The 19,521-nt window shown below is 37.8% G+C and overlaps 1 protein-coding gene across 11 annotated transcripts in view; it reads right to left on the bottom strand.

The window, feature by feature from the left end:
• UNKL (unk like zinc finger) overlaps positions 1-19,521 on the bottom strand; it is a 60,108-nt gene that overhangs the window by 28,771 nt on the left and 11,816 nt on the right. For 6 of the 11 annotated variants that reach the window (XM_049791907.1, XM_049791909.1, XM_049791912.1 and 3 more), the window contains 4 exons: positions 17,846-17,981; positions 17,011-17,128; positions 11,308-11,392; positions 5,735-5,889 (listed from right to left, as the gene is read on the bottom strand). In XM_049791907.1, the coding sequence (XP_049647864.1) occupies positions 5,735-5,889; positions 11,308-11,392; positions 17,011-17,128; positions 17,846-17,981 (494 nt within the window). Of the gene's footprint in view, positions 1-5,734; positions 5,890-11,307; positions 11,393-13,507; positions 13,540-13,681; positions 16,960-17,010; positions 17,129-17,845; positions 17,982-19,521 lie in introns of those variants that run through there. The other 5 variants (XM_049791913.1, XM_049791914.1, XM_049791916.1 and 2 more) reach the window with 4 other exon arrangements.

Raw genomic sequence — 19,521 nt, 5'->3', positions numbered from 1 at the left:
AGAGTAAGATACAAAGAACATCTGAGTAATGTCAAGAAACCTATCACTAGAAACAGCCATACAACTTAGTGCAGTATTGACGCCAAGATGGTGAGCAAACATGTATTTTGCATCAAGAGGGACGTGTGTTTCACAGTTAACATGAAGTCACATGTCAGTACTAACATAAAATGAGTGTGATATCAGTATTAGAGACAAAAAGAGTGCAAGAGGGGAGAAGGGAAACTAGCAATGCTTACTTTTTGTTTCTCGATGCTCCAGAATTTACATTTTGGCATCAGTGTTGGCATGAATAGCAATGTCCTCAGCACTACTGATGCTAGGAAAATCTATTGCCAATTGTTAGTCTTTTTTTTTTTTTTTTAGTCTTTTTCTTCTTTATTAAGACAGAAGCACAAACAACAGAAGCTAGAATTCATACAGTTGCCTCAACACTGCAAGTCTCCAACATGATCTTTGGAAACCGCTCGACAAATGTAACTTAAGGTTTGTGGCATTTGATTTTCTGTGTGTGGGATAAAGAGGCCAAACAGATTTAAGTACTCTTCAGGAATGTGTCCCTCCTAAAAATAGAAATCTGCTGTGCTGTGTAGTCAGACATAAGCACAGCAAGGACACAGTTCAACCCCTAAGGATTTAGAGTCTGCTTTAAGAGCAGTACTTGGTGACATTCCCTACTTTCCAGAGGCTCAGCTGTAAATCTTCACAGATTCATTTTTAAGCTTAAACACTGCAGCTGGATAAATTTCAGATTACCTCTCACTTTCACAGAGGTTACAATAGAACAACTTTTTCAATTTTGTGTCTTTGCTCAAGGCGATAGGAGGACGCCTGAACATTTCTGACACACCACAAGTCAAAAGATTCCAAGCTTGCCTTAACAATGGTCATATACTCATATTGTTGTAACTACACAGACCTTGGCCTCTTACATTCTTACAAAGAAATAATTTGTCACTATTCGTCACTGCAGCTAAATTACTTAGAAAAAGAGCATGCAGAGCAAATGATACATTCTTTCCCTTGGTTCTTGCCTATGCTAGGTCTCTGCTTACAGCTGATCTACAAAGAAAATGAGGAAACATATACCTATAAAACTAGTTATATTTCCCATGAAAATAGCAGCTTCTTGAGCTTCTTGATTTGCATTATATTTTGTGGCTTTAAATGTACTGTTATATTGCCTACATTTGTGGGGGGTGGCAGGGAAGATGACAGGAAGAGGAAACATGTAGATATTTTTAAGCTGTAAAACTAATTTTGCCTTCAAGTAACTTTTTTCCTTCCTACATCCCTGTCTCAGAACACTAATTCCACAGTAAAGGAAGCATGATTCATCACCATTGTTCGCACTTAGCTTATGCACACGTAATCAAACTCAGTTGCATTATCACAGCTTAATAAACTATTATTTACCAAATGAGTGTGGTAACTGATCACGTGCACGCAGCCAAGCCATCTTAGTTACGAAGTAAAAGAGAAAACTTGAGGCTTAACGAAGGCAGCAGAATATTAGCACTAAGTCTGCAATCAGGACAAGCTATGAAGGCAATCTTTGCCACAACTGAGCTGACAAGCGCTGACTTCTTAACTGTGCTAACTCAAACATGATCAAGTACTTACACATCTTTGATAAACTTGATAGAACAAAGATGGTGCTGATTATCCTGTCTTCATCCGTTGTGCTCAACATATATCCTACGCAAATATTCAATCTTTTAAATACATCACAGACTCCGGGCATAATGACATCACGGCCAACATTTCTATCATTTTATTATTCAAAAGGAAACTATGATTTATTGCTCTGAGCCTAGAAGGGCTAACATAAATATTCTGTAATTGATAAATGCAATTAATCTTTGATGTATCTCCTATTTCATCTCCAGAATAAACAGCAAGTTTTCCTATTAATTTTGCAGTGCCACAAACTTGAACGATATTTACAGACAAATTTTATCATACAGCTAGGCCTTTGGTCTGTATCATCACCTAACTTAGGTACACTGCAGTTAGTTACCAGTAACAGAGAGACCTGAAATATGGAGATCAGCAGCATAATCCTAAAGCATGAGCTGAGCGTGTTTTAAGAAGTAATAAGATTCTTGACATTTTTTGGCTGAAAAGCTGCTCAAAGGAATATGCATTTTGTATTGATACAATAACACTGGAAAGCTAATCAACCAGCTAGAGAAAGCATACAAAGCAGCAACTATGACTATGGTTGCACACACTGAGACAGCCTAGTTAATCCAACTCTCATGGCACCATGAGAAAAATAAACAAGATATAGGAGAAGACCATTTAGGTATGTTAAATTGCAATAAATGTGCAGGATATAAATGAGAACAGTTGAAATGAAGGGATGAAATTCAGGTGAGGCAGAAGCTCATGGCTGAGAACAATGCATATGTATGGGATGCAGGGGACTACATGCCAGAGAGATTATTTTAGCAAAGGTGGCTGAGGAAAGAGCTAGATAGCAAAAGTGTCTGAGGAAAAGGGGTACATAGCATATTGGATGATGAAACAATACATAGCTGAAGATTCATGCAAGGAGTAATGGAAATCTGAGTAAACATGAAGACGTGGTAACATAACCAACTTCATTAATGAAGTAGGGCATCAAAGTTTAAACAGTGCAAGCAACGTATCTGAAACATGGATCAAGCTATTTCAAGACTTGTATGCACAGAAATATTCAAGAAACCTTGTCTACTATAATTTCCCATAATTGAGGAGTTCAGACAGCTGAATTTTACCAGTGCAAAAGAAGAAAAATAAGGAAGACCCTCTTAAAGTTAAATAAAGAGTGAAAGAAAATAAAATTATGTCATAAAAAAAAGACCAGTAGGAGAATGAGTGAAAAGGAGCGTTCCTTCTGGCAATTAGATGACACTGAACAGAGCACAAAAGAGTAGTAATGGTTAAGAACAAGCGTAAGAGCTAAAAGTAAAAGTTGCTGGTATAAATGCAGCTCCTAAAGAAGACACATAGGACTGGGAAAAGGATGAGTGAATTTGTTGCTACAATGCATATGAAGACTCTGAATCTTAAACTTAAGGCACTTCACACCTCTGATGCAGTATGAAAAAAAATGGGTATGCCAAGAAAGCCAATCTAGGACTTGCTAGAGCAACACAACAAAAACAAAGATAAGAGGTGATGGTAAGTGTGGAGAAACAAGCAGTACTAACTGAAATGAAAAATTACAATCAAGGGAAATACTGTACCACACTGGGTAAACTGCATTGTGGATGTTAAGTACCTTTAGATGATACAACTGGTGGAGTATAAAGCAAAGGGAACTGCAAAGACAGACTGGAGAAAAACAGTACTATTACAGATCAGGAGAAGGGACTGACAAAAGTATAATGTTAGATGCTTCAAACCAGAAGGCAGAACATGGAGGTAAAGAAACATAAATGTAGAAGCTCTCCATGGAAACTGAACTCACACTTACCAAAAAAGGCTGAAGAGTAAATTATTTTCTGACTGAAATGTTACAGAAAGATACAGCAGAGGAATGACTGATGACAGTCCAATTGACAAGACAACTTAGATAAAGACATAAGAACACAGTATAGGTGAGGCAAGAAGGTATATATTTAAAACAGTTATGCAGTCTCCCTCACTATCAACCTGGATCATACAGAATCTTAATGGACTCATTCTTCCAGTAACATCTATAGATAGGGCAATAGTATTACCACATTCTAGAAATGGGGACCTAAGAAACCTGCTCTCAAAGAGGAATTTTATGATCAAGCAGAGAACTGAGTTTAGGTCTCTCAAGTACTACATCATCCTTTTCCTCCAGAAGCAAACAGAACAGTAGGATACTCTCCCAGCGTACTATAACAGGATACATGAAAGAAGTTTTGGAAGATGAATAGGGAGATTTTGTTTTGAAGACACAAAGGAAGATAGGTTTAGAAAGTCCAATTTCATCATGATAAAACCCACTAAAATTAAGTTTACTCAGGGCCAGTGTCTAACAGTAATGAGAACGAAGATGAAGGAGGGGACAAAGACAGAGAGCTTATTAGAACAGAGAGAAAAACATAAAACACAAATGTAAATATGTTTCTGAGATACAGAAAATGGGGAGAGTCAGTGAAACAGACTGACTACTTAAATACTAAAATTAAGCAGTTTACAGCAGATGGAAAAGGTGAAAGCAAGCAAGCAACAAAATTCAAGAATTAAACACGGAAATACAGAAGACCAACCTGCTAATGAAAAATCGGGAACTGAATATTTAAAAAAACCAATTAGTGGAAGTGCATCAAACAATGCTGCAGGTAAGTAGTCCAGTGAAAGAAAGACAGAATATTTTGTCAGACATCAGAAAAAAGGTGACCACTTGCAATGAAACTTCAAGTACAGGGAAGGGAGCGGGGTCACTTTTTCCATTTTCACACTTGAACAGTAATACAGGCAGAGACTCAGTGAGCAAGGAATGGAAAATGTACACAATGTTCATCAGATTCTTAATGACTAACAGAAAAATGCATGTATATGGAAGAAGATTCCACATAGCTGGAAGGCATATCAGAATTGTTAGGGTTTTCAGCTGTACCTAAATCGTTCAGGAAAGGCTAAGAAGCTTCTGGGAGAAGAGGTGCTTTTATGGTCTCTCCTGAAAGCTTCAGAATCTTATCAACAACAAAATTAGCTTCCTAAATAAAAAGGCAGAACCTCTCTGAGAACCTTTCATATACAGAAGCAGACTTCTGCACTGGGAACCTAAGATAAAATGTAGGCATATTGGTATCTTTATCCTCAATCTACAGTACAGCAATATGAAGCTACATGAAAGAAACCCAGGAGTTTCAATAACTGCACTATTTATTAGCCATTCTTTTTAAACATTATTTAAAATATGTCCTTTTACCTGGTTTCTAACCAAACAGCATAGATCACCAGTGCTGGAAAGTCAGAAGTGAAAATTCTGGGGATAAATGTGTATATACTTATGACTCTGCACTGCAAATGAGGTAAGAAAAACGCAAGTCAGGAGAGAACAGGAGAGAACAAGAGAGCTGTCACTATCTTTATATAGTATTTTACAACAAACAAAAAACCTAACAAAAGGATCTGTTCCAACTGGTACTAAAAGGAAGATAATAAAAGCTCTGCAATATATCTTTCTCCTTCCTCTCCCCCATCTTTAGCTGATAAAAAATTGCTAATATGAACTACATTTATCACCTTCATAATCAAACACCTCTCCACTACCAAACACACTGCATGTACTGCACCACTGTAAGAAGCTTTAAGTATAAACCATGTTCAGGTAGGACATCAATTCATTCCTAATGTTAACAAATTAGGGCAGAGAAGAGGGCTGGGATCAAGCAAGATCTTCCATGAATGAAACCTTTCCTATAGAAAAAAGAGACATATGTAAATTGAGCTGTCCTGTAGTTGTGTATTTGATTAAAAATTATGTTCCTCACTGTAGCATTCAAAATATCACATCTAAAGACAAAAAAAAAAAGAACAGAAAACACAAATAATACATAGTTAAATCTGGTGCTAAGGGCAGACGTTCCATTTAGGCTTACAGTAAAAATTTAATATTACTGCCTGACATTACCATAGCTGTGTTTTTTTTCTCTTTTGCTGAAGTACAAAGAAATAAAAAACAGACGTTTAAGAAATAAAATAAACATTGTATATTGGTACAGTAATTATTATTAGTAACTTTTCCAGAATTATTTACACTTACATTTCCAGACTGCCCACTGCTATTTGTAATGCTGTTTGTGGAGTTAAGACTGCTGCTCCATTCATTTGCAATTCCTATGCTGTCTGTTGAAAACAGGTGAGCGCCTGGCTTTGATTGACAACCAGTTTGCAGTATGACTACATTCATGGTGTCCTCTGTTGAAGGAATCCCCAACAAATTACACACAGATTTGATACTTAGCTGTGTGAATTTAACAATTACATACCTAGTACCAAACACAGCACCTGTCACATGGAAACATCAATCACACACAAGAAATCTCTTTTTTTTTAAATATAAGCACAAAGGCAAGGTAAGAATAATATAATTCACCATTATGTATTTGTGGCTATTAACAAATGCAATACTCTTATTTACTTGCTCCATCAAAAAATGGTGGGAGGCAGATTTAAATTAATATATTTAAAGTATTCTAGATTTTGCTTTATTTTCCAGAACCTCTATCACACCAGGGTTTAAAAGCAACATTTTTAGAACTGCTGACTGGAAAGGTAACAATGGCATTGTAATTACAGGGTTCTTTGTTCTCTTTTTCCAGTCTAGAACCAATTGACTTAACCATAAAACAATTTGAAGAGAATATAGGACTTGTACTATTTAAATTTAAAGGAACAATAACCTTTGAGAAAGTTCATTATTAACTTACACGTAAATTGTGACCAATGACTTGTTAATTTTCATACCAGAAAATTCAGCTCAAGGTGACTGAACAATTACTTCGCAATTCCCCAAGGGCTACTTTGTTAAACTATTAAACTTCTTAGATATTTGATTCTTTAAATGTGCAATGTATTAAGGAGATTTAGACCTCTAGCTTTATAGGAAAATGATGAGTTAACAAAAAATGTTTACTTTAGTAAGAAATTACAGTTAATAACATTCCTCACCTCATAATCCATGCACACAAGACATCAAAGTAAGGAAGTCAGGACTGAAAACAAAATCTCTTAATAAATTCTATAGGTATGGCAAGATTTTTTTCATGTCTAGCCACTAGTGCATTTCTGAAGGTGTAGTGATAAACTAAAGTTAAAAATCAAATGTAAACATTTCTCTCTACTAGAAACAGTAAGTAGCTCTGATAGAGCATATGAAAGTACAAGCCATAGTAGGAAAGAGAATGAGATACATAGACACCTCTCTTCAGTGGAGATTGCATAGCTGAAGATTGTTGCTAATGATGTGGGATTTTTCTACCTAGCATTTGATCTATCACAACTCTGCAGCCTTCTTACTATACAGTCCAATGCTTTACCACATATTTCCACTACTGTATAAGTTACAAAAATAGGGATGTGGCTCACAAACGAGAGAGGAAAAAAGCTACTAGTAAGTACCACTATACACACAAGTCCAGTCCAGCCACACCCAAAGAAAAGGAAAAAGAAACCATAGGGATGGCAAAGATGATATCACCAGACCCTTGCTGTTCCTCCTACAGAATGACAGTGCAAAGAACAGTTGGGAAGACAGAAACAGATGCACTGACTTTTTGTAATTTAGTCTTACTTTCACTATGTATCATCTCATTGTATAGCTGCTTGCCCAGAGCAAGTCCAGTCAGCCATCTTATGTCCAGTCAACCCTCACACTGTCATAGGAAAAGCACTATCTGATTCATACTCTCTCTTAAATCTTCATTAGCTTTTTTTCCCCGACACCACCACATACTCATCCCATGTTCTACAAATGAGTGTAAGTAATCATACCACCCTAAAAGGGTAGTATAAGACTGCTTTCCAAACACTTCAAAGAGAAATAATCTCTCCTTTCTCTTTCCAAGGTATTTAGGGAGAATAATAACATGACTAGTTCTTGCTATTCTGCTTATTAAGTCAAACAGGCACATTAAATTCAGAATGTTTTCTTCTACATCATTCTAATTTCTTCCAAGAGTGAACATCATAGTTTGAGGCCAGCTGCACAAAAGTTACAAATTCTAAAGTGTAAGCCTGCCCTAGTCTAACCATGTTTTCTCAAAGACCGTTGCAACTAGCAGAAAAGCAACAGTCTCATGTGGTGGCCTCTCTCATGGTGATCACTGAAGCTTGTGGAGATTAGGATAGAGCCCTCAAAAAGAACTTCAGCTACCTAATGCCAGTGCAGTGGTGCTTCAGGGATTATGTATCAGTAGCCTAGGATGTTATGTAGAAATAGAGTTGCACTCTTTATGAGATACAACTTTTTCAGCTACATAGCCTCCTTAGAATTTGCACTAACAAGGCCTGGGTATTACAAATGTAAGAGTTACCACAGTCAGGCTAGGTCTGGCCTGGGGAATCCCATCTTTCATGAAGTCAGAAGTAAGTTTCTTCACCATTGCAATCTTGGCACCAATAGAAGAGAACAGTCTTGGACGAACAATCTGAAGACAAATGCCTTCGGTAACAGAAGCTGTTATACAGATGTGTTCTTTGACGTGTTTCCAAATTCTTGCCAGCAGAATTTCAGCCTGCCCATGTTTGTGTTCAAAAAAAAAAAAAAAAATCTATTTTTGCTGAGGTGCCAGTTGTAGTCAGGCAGTCAGTGGACAAATGAGTGCCACAGAGAGGTGTTATTTTTAAAGAGCCCTTTACCAAAGTGTCCCGACATACCCTAGCTACTCTCTATTTTGCAGAGGGTGTCAGGGAGATATGCCAGATCCCACTACTTCTCTACTTTTCAGGATCAGGTGCTCTCCCTCCTGTCATCACAAAGTGTCTTTGGGACTACAGTGGACCTAGGGCTTCAGCCAGAGGGGTAAAAAACAAGTGACATTTATAAGACAATACTGTCTGCAGCCAGGGCCTCAAGGGAAATGCAGATATTTCTCATGATCTTCACAAAGGAGGGAAAAAAACAGGAAAAAAAATGGCCAGCTGTTTCTGAGGTAGTCATTAAAGGAAGACCAGGAACGCTATTATAGAGAATGTTTGCTTCCACAAATTATTTCACAGAGAATGATAAAAATTGCTGACATACATGTATGAACAGTGGAAAATCTGCCTCTACCTGTTCCACATAGCTAGGGTTTCACTGAAGTTAGGTGGGGAACACCCATAATTTGTGATTCAAAAAGAGATCCATGAACCAAGAGTTTCAGGCTTTTCATACGGATGATATCTACAGCCCTGAAACCATTCTCTCCTCCTTCCCTAATATATGGAAGGGACAGAAACTATTTTATTCTATGCACACAGGAGGCAGAATTTCAGAGCTGCTGAACTAAGCTTAAAGCTGTTGCTAACAATAGAAAGGCACTCTTGCTGATAGTAACCAAACATCTAACTTTTGATGGACTGTTCAGACTGCCAGAGACTGAGGGTGGGTACTGCTGCAAGATTTCAAGTTTATGTGTTGAGATTTCCTGCTTACACAGTCTTCATTCCAGATGATACAAGCCAAAGAGTTCCAGAGCATGCTGGTTGAGCCACATAAGTCTCTTCTGATGGACATAAAATTATTTCTAATGCAACTATGTGGAGAAAATTAAGCTGCTGCTTCTCAATTAGCACTGCTAACATTTTCAAAGTCTCAGGAATCCTCTCAGAGTTCTGGAGATTTTTAAAGAGTACAAGAATTCATCCTACAAACTAGAAGAAAGAACAGGTCTGGGGTAGAAGGATTAGCAACAAATTAGAAAGATATCACTTAGGGAGAATAACATCAGCAAATTGTTAAGTTTGGACTTTTCTTCAGGCCTCTTTATCTTTATCCTGGGCAATGCTTAACTTTTCCTTAGAGATGGAAATCTTGTTTATTGCCAATGACAGCTTCCTGCGAGAATGATTCTCATAGGAATCAAGCATCAACTGGACTGTTAAAGATACTAATGATCAAGACACACAGAAGTAGATCATGATGGGGTCTCAAAAGACCTCCAATCGCCAAGAGCTCTGCTGAGTTTATCCTGTACACTCGCCATGCTGGAGAGGCAAGAAGGGAGGCAGCATTCAGTATGCTCTAAGGAAGAAAACAGAGAAAATGTAGTCTTCTCCCACAGAAGTTTTGTAGCATGTCACAATTATACCATGCTGCATGTATGCAATTAATTTGTTTAAATCATACTCTTTCAGCTGTTTCAGGACCGAAAAAACTTGTATCAGATAAACAGAACAGTAAACCCAGTGCCATAAATCACTTCTGTAACAAAATGTGTATTTTCAAACTTTCCTGAGTCAAAGAAGTACTTGCCAACACTGACAAACAGCGAAGGACTTGATTTAGGAGATAGCCTCAACAGCACGAAAGCAAAGGCAGTGAGCTACTTTTGATGTGAAGAAACAGTCAATACTGATGTCACTGCCATGATGTTTTGAAGAATTGCTAGGTCTTAGAATAACGGGCTTCTTGAAATAAATACAGGAGGTTATTTATCCTTCCTCCTCTTTGAGTAACAAAACCATGGAAAAGTAAAATGGATCATCCCACAGAAGTTAAAAGACAAGTTGACCATACCACAGATTCTCAGGAACAAGAGCTGTGGGCAGCAAAAATGACTCTATTCACTGGAAGTCTTCTAGGTAAGCAAGTGACACAATAAATGGTTGTATAGAACATCACATTTGCCTAGACAGGCTGGACAGAGAGAGGAGACTGCCATTACTTATCATTAGAGAATCATAAGATAAATACTACTGGACTGCAGAACTTTGGAGGTTTCCAAAATTGGTAGGGTCTCTCATCTCTTTCCAGCTCTAGAAGCAGAAGGCAAAAAGTAAAATAGGAGGAGACCTTTTTTTTTTCTTTTTGAAGAATAAATATGAGGTTTTACTGATTACATAATCAAAAACTACATAATCAAAAAAGAAAAGATTTATCACCTATAAGAAACCAGTTACAGAGAAATGCTTCAAGTTCTGCCTTGCATCACAACTGAAAAGAAGGCATGAATAGTTGCAGCGACTGCATGCTTCACATTCTGGAGTGCAGGAAGTGTGTAGGGGTAGCCTAAGTTGACATTACTATTAAAAAGAATCTGATGATGCATACCCAGAATTAATCTATGTATATGCATACCAAAGAATTGAGCGCTCTTGGAAAAAAATGGTCCCTCTTCCCTTTTTCTGTATATAAAAGTTTGAGCTCAGTGAAGATGTAAGTGGGCTACGGAGGAAAAAGGACAGCTGACGTAATTTTCTCTGTGTTCTTTTTCAGCTTAGCTAGGGCCCTAGTTCTGCAAATACTTGCAAGGATGTTTAACTTTTACCTAAGAAGTTTACTATAGGTTTCAACAGGACACCTAATATATTTTAAAAAAATCAAGTGTGTGTGTGTGTGTGCGCGTGTGTGGCAAACTGCCAAATCAAGTTCAAAAAGTTACAGGGACAAGCTGCATTTGTAAAGAAAAGCACCTCCTGTTTTACTGCTGATGCAAATTTGATGCAAATGCAGCAAGCTCCCATAGCAATGTACGGTATTAGAAAACATGAAATATATTTCTAAAACCAAGTGACATCAAATGCCATTCATGCATTAAAATTAACGATGTTAAGTCACTTCTGTTACTGATGCTTAGAAATTATGGTTCATTTTTGTCAACACTGATACAAAACAACAGTTCTCTTACTTACTTTCAACATGTGCAAATGCACAGAATGGACCACGTGGGCAGTAACCTGTTTGGCGCATGTCATTGCACTTTGTAGATTTATATATCTAAACAAAACAGAAGGGTGGTTAACCTAAACATTGTTATGTAATGACAAAATAGTTAGAAAATTTTAAAACCTTTAAATGAAAAATTCTTTATCTTTACTAACAATATGTATTACACAGTTTCCTCAGAAAATCCAGTTCTTATGATCATTTTTAAAAATCAAATAGAAGAGCAGAATTTTAAGAAAAGCAAACCCGAGACAAGAGCATCTTAACCTTCTTCTGTGTAATAATAAATAGTAAGTAACAATAGTATTTAAAAAAAGCAGTGTTTAAACTACTTTGGTTTTCCATGTTGTACAGACACAAGTCAAACATCGGGAATAAAATTTTCAGTCTTTTACACCACTTTTAAGAAATCTTGCAGGAGAAATTATGTATGTAGTAGAGCAGCTTACACAGCCAAAAAAACCCCAAAACCCAGTATGTTTTTTTCAACACAGTTCCTTCGTTAGGACACCTCTAATACTCAAATCATCCTAACATTCAAATGTCTTTCTCTAATCTGACTGGGTGCGTGAGAACCGAAGTAATACAGATTGTTCATGACAGTAATGATTATATAAGTAAGCTGCTAGCAAGATCCAGACTCAGTTTATTGCTCTACCAGGATCTTGATGATCTTTGGATCTCACAAGGCTGGGAGGAGGGGCTGACATACTATCATATTAGAACAATATTAAGAAACTATTTAAAAGCACGTAAGTTCTTTAGAAAACTAATCCTGGTGATTTTCAAGTCTGTGGCAAATTTGGTACTGTGGTCTTTGGCTTTCAGTGTCAGTCGAGAGATTCACGGCTCGATACGTAATAATTCTTAGTTCAGAATGCTATTTCTCGGGCACTTTTCCATATGCTGTGTAAAAAAAATGTTTACCTTGGACTCCCACATTAGAGCAAACATGAAAAATGAAACTATGTATTTTAAAAAATCAACAACTAGTTCTATAAGCTCTTTATTTTAGAGCCATTTTAAGCATTTAGATACATTTCCCTCTTATACATTATTTTGAATTGAGGCTGAAAATTTAGTTGCTATATTCACTACTAGTTCATGCATAACCCAAAGATCATCCAAGAAACTACAGCAAAATACTAAATCACACAATTATTACTGATGCTTAGCACTCTATAAAGGATTTACTTTTCCTTGAACACTGAAAAAGCAACAAAACATCCATGCTGTAGACAAGTATTCACCCAAATGACACACTTAACAAACAAAACAGCGGGACTGATCTTTCCATCAATTTCACCCGGAGCTAACATAGACATTGCAAAAAATGAAAGAGTCATTTGTGGATACCACACCCTGTCCTGGTTTCAGCTGCAATAGAGTTAATTTTCTTTCTAATAGCTAGTATAGTGTTGTTTTGGATTCAGTATGAGAAGGATGTTGATAACACACTGATGTTTTCAGTTGTTGCTAAGTGATGTTTAAACTAAGTCAAGGATTTTCCAGCTTCTCATGCCTAGCCAGCAAGAAGGCTGGAGGGGCACAAGAAGTTGGGAGGGGACACAGCCAGGGCAGCTGGCCCAAACTGGCCAATGGGTTATCCCATACCATGTGATGTCACATGTAGTATATAAACTGGAGGGAGCAGGGGAGGACGGATCGCTGCTTGGGGACTAGCTGGGTGTCGGTCGGCGAGTGGTGAGAAATTGCATAGTGCATCACTTGTTTATTCCAATCCTTTCATTATTACTATTGTCATTTCATTAGCGTTATCATTATTAGTTCTTTTTTTTCCTCTGTTCTATTAAACTGTTCTTATCTCAACCCACGAGTTTTGCCTTTTTCCTTCTGATTCTTTCTCCCATCCCACTGGGTGGGGGGTGAGTGAGCGGCAGTGTGGTGCTTAGTTGCTGGCTGGGGTTAAACCACAACACGCCCAAACTAGGAAATGAAGCTGGGCCCATCTCCTTTCTTTCCTGTTCTCTGTATATTGGTTAAATATAAAACCCCAATGCTGTATTATTGTGGTTTAAACCCAGCCAGTAACAAAGATCCACAAAGCCGCTTGCTCACTCCTCCCTCCCCTGGCCCCAGTGGGATGATGAGAAAATATAAAGAAAAGCTCATGGGTCGACACAAGGACAGGGAGGGATCACTCACCACTTATGGTCACAGGCAAAAGGCAGCCTCAGCTTGGGGAAGAAAGAAAATCAATTTAATTTACTACAAATCAAATCAAAACAAGGATAATGAGAAGTAAAATCAAACCTTAGAACACCTTCCCCCCACCCCTTCCCTTCTTCCCGGCTCAACTCCACTCCCAGTTTTCTCTACCTCCTCCCCCCGGTGGCGCAGGGGGACAGGGTTTGCAATGAGGACTCCTCACACTCTTGCCCTGCTCCAGCGTGGGGTCTCTCCCACAGGAGACAATCCTCCATGAACTTCTCCAGCATGAGTCCTTCTCACAGGCTGCAGTCCTCCACAAACTTCCCTGGTGTGGATCCTTTGCACAGGCCAATCTTCTGTCACAGACTGCTCCAGCACGGGCCTTCCCATGGAGTCACAGCCATCTTTGGGGGCACCCACCCCCTCCGGCGTGGGGTCCTCCATGGGCTGCAGGTGGGCATCTGCTCCCCCGCTCACCTCCATGGGCTGCAGGGGGACAGTCTGCCATCTCACCACGGGCTGCAGGGGCATCAACCTCCTCCGGTGCACCTCCTCCCCCTCCTTCACCGACCTTGCGGTCTGCATAGCTGTTTCTCTCACATTCCAATCTCCTCCCCTGCTGCAGGTTCCCCTTCTTAAACCTTTTATCCCAGAGGCGCTACTACCTTCGCTGATGGGGTCAGCCTTGGTCAGAGGCGGGGTTGGCCTTGGTCAGAGGCGGGTCCGACTTGGGAGCTGGGGAAGCTTCTAGCAGCTTCTCACAGGAGCCACCCCTGCAGCCCCTCTCCCACTGCCAAAACCCCACCACACAAACCCAAAACATGTATACACGATGCTAATGATGCAGAAGAAAACAAATGAGAAGAGCTGACTTCCAGATGGTTTAAACAGAAGAAAGTGGAAGTTCGGTCTTAGTTTGAGGTCCTAGCCAAAAAACAGCCTTCCTGATCCTATGAGCTACCCAGACGGCGCAGAGTGCCTTCTGGAAAATGCTACAACTACAAGAAGTGATAATATAGATAATATCAAAATACTACTGGGGCAGAGCTCGCACCTCAAAGACTGATTTGGGAGATGGCCATGCCATCTATACATACTGATATTACAAGACAGACAGCAAACTCAAAGAACTAAATCATTACAGAAGACTAACTTCCCAGCTACAGACAAGAACACGGCTGCTATCTATTAACAGTATAATCAAGCTATTCCTGAATGTGATAAGCAAGAGATTTCTTAAAAAAATAGTCACTGAGCCAAAAGGCAATGACAATATTCTTTATTTTAATTTGGTAAAGAACAAGTACATGAAAACATCCAATAGGAGAAGATAATGTTGGATAAAGTGAATATTAATTCAACTTAAATTAAACGACATAAAAAAGGAAGGCTGAACTAATGTTAATGACATCAAATAAGTTGTGTGAGGAATGAAGGCAACTGATGACCACCATTAAATAGACTGAATTTCATTATGAACTGAATAAAATGAGTGCTTTGAATCCTCAAGTCAGAGGTACAAAAGCTGTATGGAATTTCCATTCTAACCACACAACTGGATGAAGTCAGAGCTGGAGCAAAGGAGGGAAAGGATCACAGGGTATGATGTTGAATGAAAACTCCCTTTTCGGTGCAGGGACATTGCTAGTTTCTGTGAAATTAAATACTAGACCTAATATTAGGTGAGGCAATAACACTATGCCCACCTTGATTATCAGTAAGAATTATGTTCAACACTACAACAAAGGCAGCACAGCTAATGGAAGCAAGTAGACAAAGACTGAGGTGACTACAGCTGATGCGGAAGCAAAACACCATCAGTTCATGAACAGGAAATGCATTAGGCAATTGTTACATCAGAACTTTTAAAAAACCAGCAAATAAGACAGATGCAGTTAGCAAGTACTTTTAATAAAGCCATCACATCAGAAGTAGCACATATAACTGAGGTATATTAAGTATAGCTCACATGTTTGAGAAGAGCAAAAGTAGCTGATTCAGGCCACTGCATGTCCACTAATTATTCTGTCTGTCACCATTTAAAGACAGAAAAAAATGGGATAAAATTAGAACTACATTTGGCAAAGGCACATCATGGTAGACTCACTGTATAACTTTGATAAATCAAAGGTCCTTCTCTAAAATGGAAATGCAGTCTTTCTGGTAAGGACTTCAATAAAGCATGTGGTAAGATTCATTAATTAAGATAATGAAGAACATAACTCTTCCCAATGTCACATATCTGCTGTTAAATTGACTAATGGAGAGATGATAATGGATGGTATGAAAGAAGAAGGCAGCAGACAAAATGAGTAGCAGAACTCAAGGCTCAGCCTTGTGACTTATTTCAGCACTTTCATTCATAGCTTTGTATAAATAAAAGTATGGTAGCAATACCAAGCAGGAAGTCACCTTTACTACAGAAAAGGGCTGGAATATGATGCAGAAGAAATTAGATGATCTGAAATAAAACTGGACTGTAAAACCTCTAGTCATCAGGACAGTAAAATTCTGGAGCAGCATCTCAAGAGTAGAGATAGGTGACGCCTATTTAGTATAAAGATGTAGCTGGTCAACTTATGATAGAGAATGTATGATATGAAGCTTGCAACAATCCTGTAGTCAGTATTCTACGAATTCCTTTCCCAGTATAGTCTTGAGATGCCCTCAATAATCTTCATAATTGGAAGAGAAATTAGCAATTGCTTGAACGGTCTTTGCTTATACCTCACTAAGTATTAAGCTTTTTAATACAAGAAATTACATCCTGCTGTGAATTCTTCATGCCCATTCAAAGGTCCCCAAATGAAAACAGATATCCAATGTTGTACAGGCAGCTTCTAGCATAACATGTCTTTTCAGCATCATGTTTGTTTCCATTAACTGGCATATTTAATATCTTCATAGTGTCGCATAAGAATTAAATCTCAGCAGATTGCATGGCACTGCTCTCTTCCCTAGCATTTCACCGTTACCCTCAACCATCCAACAAAATTACAGTGACTTTGCCTACAGAGGAATATAAAATCACCTTGTTTTTTCTGGAGTGTCTTACTTCAGCCACTAGGAGAGTTTTCTGTTCTTTCCACCTCTTCCTGATCTATTCAGTTTCTCTTAATTATTTGCAATAAAGCTTTTTCAACTCTACTTAAAAGAGAAATTTGTCCCAAGTTACTGAGTATCAATTACTACTGTGACATCATTACCAATCCAAGAAGTTAGGTAAAAAAGAGAACATATTTATTTATGCCCGAATCCAGATAATGTTACCTAATTTTTCACAAGCAGTACAACAAAAATGCCTATCAGTGAAAACTACAGCAGTACAAATAACTATTTCTTAACAATATTATTTTTTTTTGCTTAAGTAAATACCTCAACGACTAGAAGTGTTGAATGGAATGTCACATGTTTTTTCATAAATAATATCTTCAGTCAATAATCTAATCCATAATAATTTTGAAATTGCTAAAAATAAGTAGAAACTTAGTTCTTACCTCTGGATGAAACTGCTGCTCTGTACGAGAATGACAATATTGACAGCTATCCCCACTTTCACACCTTGAAGGTTCACCCCATTCATCTGCATGTTTTACATTGGGGCAAGGAGTGGACCTAGAAAAAAGTGATGTCCAGAGCATGTTTGTGTCTACTTCCTAGCAGAATTCTCAAACAATTTCCCACTAAATCTCAGAATCTTAAGATTCTGGGACCTATTAAGTTGCAAAATCTGAGAGACTCTGACTTTTTGGAAATTCTTTGACAGAAAGATGAGCTAGTAGGATTCTATCTATCTTCTGTCTAATGATATTTATTCACAGTCCTGAGGCTGTCAAGCAAAGCCCATCAATTCTAAACCTTGTATCACTGCATGATAAAACACCAGAAACAATGAAGAAACCACAGTGTATGAGAATGATCTAGAATGATGTGATGATGAAAAGTAAGAGAGGACATGCATTAAATTTAGGTCCTAAAAATACTGCTCAGAAATGGAACATTATAGAACAAAATCAGAAAAAAAGACAGAAATTATAATTGATCTTTTCATAATGAAGGTTTGACCTAGTGATTCCAATTTTTGCTAAGAATTATATAAATTGTTTTCATTCTTCACAAGAAAGAGGGATATTTCCATTACAGCTTCATATTTTTTGTCTTCAGAACTGTCTGATCATTCTGAACAGATGCTTTTTCCCCCTCCCAAATTTTAGCAAGGCTATTGGGAAAGATAGGAATATGCAAGTGCCTTATAGAAGAACCCAAACAGATTGGTCCATTAACAACTGTCTGACTGACCAAAAAGTCTATTCTTAATATGTATTTATGTACCTGTATTTGAATTTTCTGGGATTTCGTCTTCTATCTCGACTATTGTGATAGTGTGGACATGCATAACCCTGGCGGCAGAGCCTGGGTGGCTTGGTACATTGTTCTGTCTTGTAGCCGGCTAACACAAAATTTGTGTCTGTAAAGAGGTCAACAATTAAGAGAAATAAACAACTATTTTTTTGCATTCAGAGTGTCATTAGTGAGCTTAGGCATCACACTGCTTTTTGTAAAAAAATTATGATTCACAGACCCCTCCATTCTTACAAACTTCGACTGACTCCTGCATTTTTTTAAATAAAAGTCTAACGCATTTACATGCAAGGCAATCTTCATTGCTTTTATATTCAATAGCAATATTACAATAAAGTACACAAATAAAGCACTAGCAATCTATTGGTAGAGAAACTATCCGGAAATTCTCATTATATACATCTAATATTTTGAAAATGAATACCTGAAAATACATTATTCATTTTAGTAAAACAAACAGTAAAAACTTATACAATTTTATATCTGGATTCCTCCTAAGTTTAGTGTTGAAAGTCCTCATTTCACCAAACTGCTTTCATGTTAAGGCATGTTAAGGCTGTCCAGTAAGATCTTCCTGGACAAATTCTAGAGCCTCTTCTCTACCTTTGCCTCTGTCTCTACATCTTTGGTTCCAGGAAGGAGGAACTAGGAGATGACAAACAAGGTTCTGTCTAGAAACAGAAAAATTCAGAAGAACAATGAGGCAAGTAAATAAATTAAAACATACAATTTAGCTAATGGCAAGCACGGGTTTGTGAGGAGTAAATCATGTCAAACCAATCTAACTTCCTCCTAAGGTGGGAAAATGGATGTAGGTAAAACAGAAGCAGTCGATGTCATGTATCTTGACTTCAGCAAACCTTTTAGCCTGAGGTGTTCGCAAAAACAAACTGCACAATACTACAAGACTCCTGTAGGATTTGTGGAAAACTAGCTGAAGAAACATTCTCAAAGATTCATTAATTATTTACTTTCAAATAGCAAAGATTATTAATCAGAGTATCACATGGAGCCTATTCTTTGTTCAGTCCTTTTCAATAGTTTCATTAAAGGTTTAGGAAAATAAGGCTGAAATCACTAGTTGGATAATTTTCAATCCCCAGAAACTATGTGCAATCCCACCATATTTACAGGGATTGACAGAAGCCATACAACATTATATAACACAGACCTGTCACAATGCAAGGAATGCAATAAAAGTGCTTGTAGTTGGTCAATTTTGCTGTCTTTTTACGTCAAACATCCAATATTTTTTGATCTAGAGCTGACAGTTAAGGCCTACACATTATTAGTACTTAAATACTCACCCTTTAGTGCATTTAAAAAATATAGAGGGGAAAAGTATTATACAATTACCTCCCCTTGAATTCCTTATAGACAGCACCTTCACGTGACCTCTTCCTGTGTTACGGTCCCCACATGAATTTTGTGGAAGTAATTGTACCCAGCAGTCTTTTCTAAAGTAAAATTTGGGCAAGAGCTCTAACAATATCCAATTGATACTAACATCTTTGGCTACATAACAAGCAAGCCTAAACCAAAACCATAAGAACCAACTTTGAAAGCCTTAACAAAACTAGGGCAATTGGATTTTCTTTAAGAGATCTAATATAATGCTTTCAAGACATTCTTGTATTTTAATATTC

Source organism: Accipiter gentilis, chromosome 33, assembly GCF_929443795.1.
Source record: "Accipiter gentilis chromosome 33, bAccGen1.1, whole genome shotgun sequence".
NCBI lineage: Eukaryota > Metazoa > Chordata > Aves > Accipitriformes > Accipitridae > Astur > Astur gentilis.
The sequence above is the reverse complement of the archived record's forward strand: the minus strand, read 5'-3'. Positions and strand labels throughout refer to the sequence as shown.